The sequence below is a fragment of the Otolemur garnettii genome, unplaced genomic scaffold (assembly GCF_000181295.1).
Source record: "Otolemur garnettii isolate 467f Iridium unplaced genomic scaffold, OtoGar3 scaffold00122, whole genome shotgun sequence".
In the NCBI taxonomy this organism is placed as follows: Eukaryota; Metazoa; Chordata; class Mammalia; order Primates; family Galagidae; genus Otolemur; species Otolemur garnettii.
In genome coordinates this window covers 3487872-3490342 of record NW_003852517.1, presented here as the reverse complement: position 1 = coordinate 3490342, position 2471 = coordinate 3487872, and the positions used below count along the sequence as shown (strand labels likewise).

Sequence of the window (2471 nt, the reverse complement as noted above, 5' to 3'; positions counted from 1 at the left end):
AAAAAAAAAAAAAAAAGAAAGAAAGAAAAGAAAATGATTAGAAATCTAGACCTTTAGAGATTTGTACAGAAAGATAATTATTAAAATAATGTTATTTATAATAACAGACATTAATAAATTTAGAGAAATTATCAAATAATGATTATACAATGAAACAAGACTGACTTTTTTTACAATGAACAGATAGTACTTTCATCACAGATATATATCTTAATATCATTTTTAAAAATCAGATTCATAATATTAGAACTGTATTTATTTATATTTTATTTTGATTGATTTATTTTTTTTGAGACAGAGTCTCACTGTGTTGCCCTTGGTAGACTGCTATGGCGTCACAGCTCACAGCAACCTCAAACTCTTGGACTTGCACCATTCTTTTGCCTCAGCCTCCAAAGCCCACCCTGTAGCTGGGACTACAGGTGCCTGCCAAAATGCCTGGCTATTTTTTGGTTGCAGTTGTCACTGTTGTTTAGCAGGTACAGGTTGGATTCGGACCTGCCAGCCTTGGTGTATGTGGCTGGTGCCATAACTACTCTGCTACCGGTGCCAAGCCAGAACTGTATTTCTTAATCAATGACCTGCCTATAACCATCTAATATAACATTTTTATAGCGTTAGTAGATTGAAAACAGTCAGTAAAAGCCCTGTTGTTGCTAGGGTTTTTTAATGTATTTGTAACCTATCCTAAATCTACTTTATTTTGAATTTTAAAAGTATCTTTTTCAAGATACGTACTTACTGATTACCAAGGGACTTGGTATCAAGTCCCTTTATAACTTTATATTGGAGAAGCCACCTTAACCAAATGATGAAGGTTAACATTACCAGTAATAAAACATCCCATTGTATGCCTCCATAGGTGACTTGTTTGAGTTTTCACAGTAGCTTTGTGGCCAGAGCTTATGAATTATGAATTCTGATTTGTGACTAGAATCTATGTTTACTACATCATTAATGGTAAATACTTCATAGGCATACACATACCTATGTAATTAAATACACTCCACTAAGCAGGCCATAGCTATGTGCTTAGTTGAGTGGGTGAGTGAAAGAGGGATGGCCGGGATGAAGAAGAATAAATAGGTGGGTGAGAAAGGGGATTACCAGAAAGATGAGGGACAAAGTTACTAAGAGATTCTGATTACGTCCCTAAAGGCCTTTTCCATATTGTCATTCAGTTCCATTTTTTTCTCTTTTTAACTATTTTAGAATTAATCTAGATGCCATTCTTTCCTTAAAAGCACTTGGTTCTTTCATAATTTTTCTTTCAGAAACCTTGTAAAAAGCTTTGTGGTAAAAATCTCATTCATTTCTTACGTAAAGAACCCTTATTCTTCTCGATTATAAAGAGAGAATTTATGTCTATGTTAGAGAAGACCTAGTAGTTGTTAACTCTCAAATTTTGATCAAAGTATGTGTGGCTCAGTATTAAATGCAATAAAACATTAAAGTACTTTTCAAAGTACTTTAAAACAATTTTATTTCACTTAATCTGTATTTTATAAAGAAATATACTAAGCCACCTCGCCAAAGAAAAATCATCCCACTGCATAGTTTTAGAGCCAGATCTAAAATTCCGTGTCTTGTGGTGGAAATTTCAGCATTTATCCCACTACAGCAGGTAAATAATGATTCATTTTTTAATCTATTATGTATATATGTATTTCTACATTGTTACTAATAGAGAGAAGAAAAAGCAAGAAGAAAATACTCAAAAGGATCTAGAAAAAGGCATGTTTCAAAATGCTCACATTCTTCTGGATGAGGAAAAAATGGCAAAAGAAAGAAAAAGGAAACTGAAAGACTTATTAATCCAGACTTTCAGGGACAATCAACAGGTAGGATGTGTAACGTCTCTTTCTTCAGCATTATGTAGTATAAATAATAAGGAGCGTCATCAGAGAGGGGGTAAACTAAACCCTAAGCCCAACAGAGCCTCCTCACAAATACCAAAACTGCCCACAGCATCTGTTCTGTGTTGCTCAACTGAGCACTGATCCATTGCTCTAAGGCTATTCTTTATATACTCTGATGGGATCCTGGGAAACTAGGGGGATAAATTTAGGACTTCTTCCTGAATTACCCTCCTCAGAATAGCATTTTTTTTTTCTTTTGAGGCAGAGTCCTACTATATTGCCCTCTGTAGAGTGATATGGCATCATAGCTTATAGCAACCTCAAACTCTTGGGCTTAAGCGATTCTCTTGCCTCAGCCTCCCTAGTAGCTGGAACTACAGGCACCCACCACAACACCTGGCTATTTTTTTGTTGCTGTTGCTATTGTTCTAGCTGGCCCAGGCTGGGTTATAACCCTCCAGACTTGGTGTATATGGCTGGCGCCATAACCACTGTGCTAAAGGTGCCAAGCCTCAGAATAGCATTTAAATACTAAGGTAGCTCTCTGACAGTTTTTCAAAGCCTGGGTTCCATTTTGATATTCTTTTTTTTTGAGACAGAGCCTCAAGCTGT

General features: G+C 35.7%; 1 protein-coding gene across 1 annotated transcript in view; it reads left to right on the top strand.

The window, feature by feature from the left end:
- Nucleotides 1-2471, top strand: part of CCDC191 (coiled-coil domain containing 191) — an 86493-nt gene that overhangs the window by 20785 nt on the left and 63237 nt on the right. The window contains exon 7 of the mRNA XM_023517822.1: nucleotides 1688-1841. Coding sequence (XP_023373590.1) covers nucleotides 1688-1841 — 154 coding nt within the window. The remainder of the gene's footprint in view (nucleotides 1-1687; nucleotides 1842-2471) is intronic.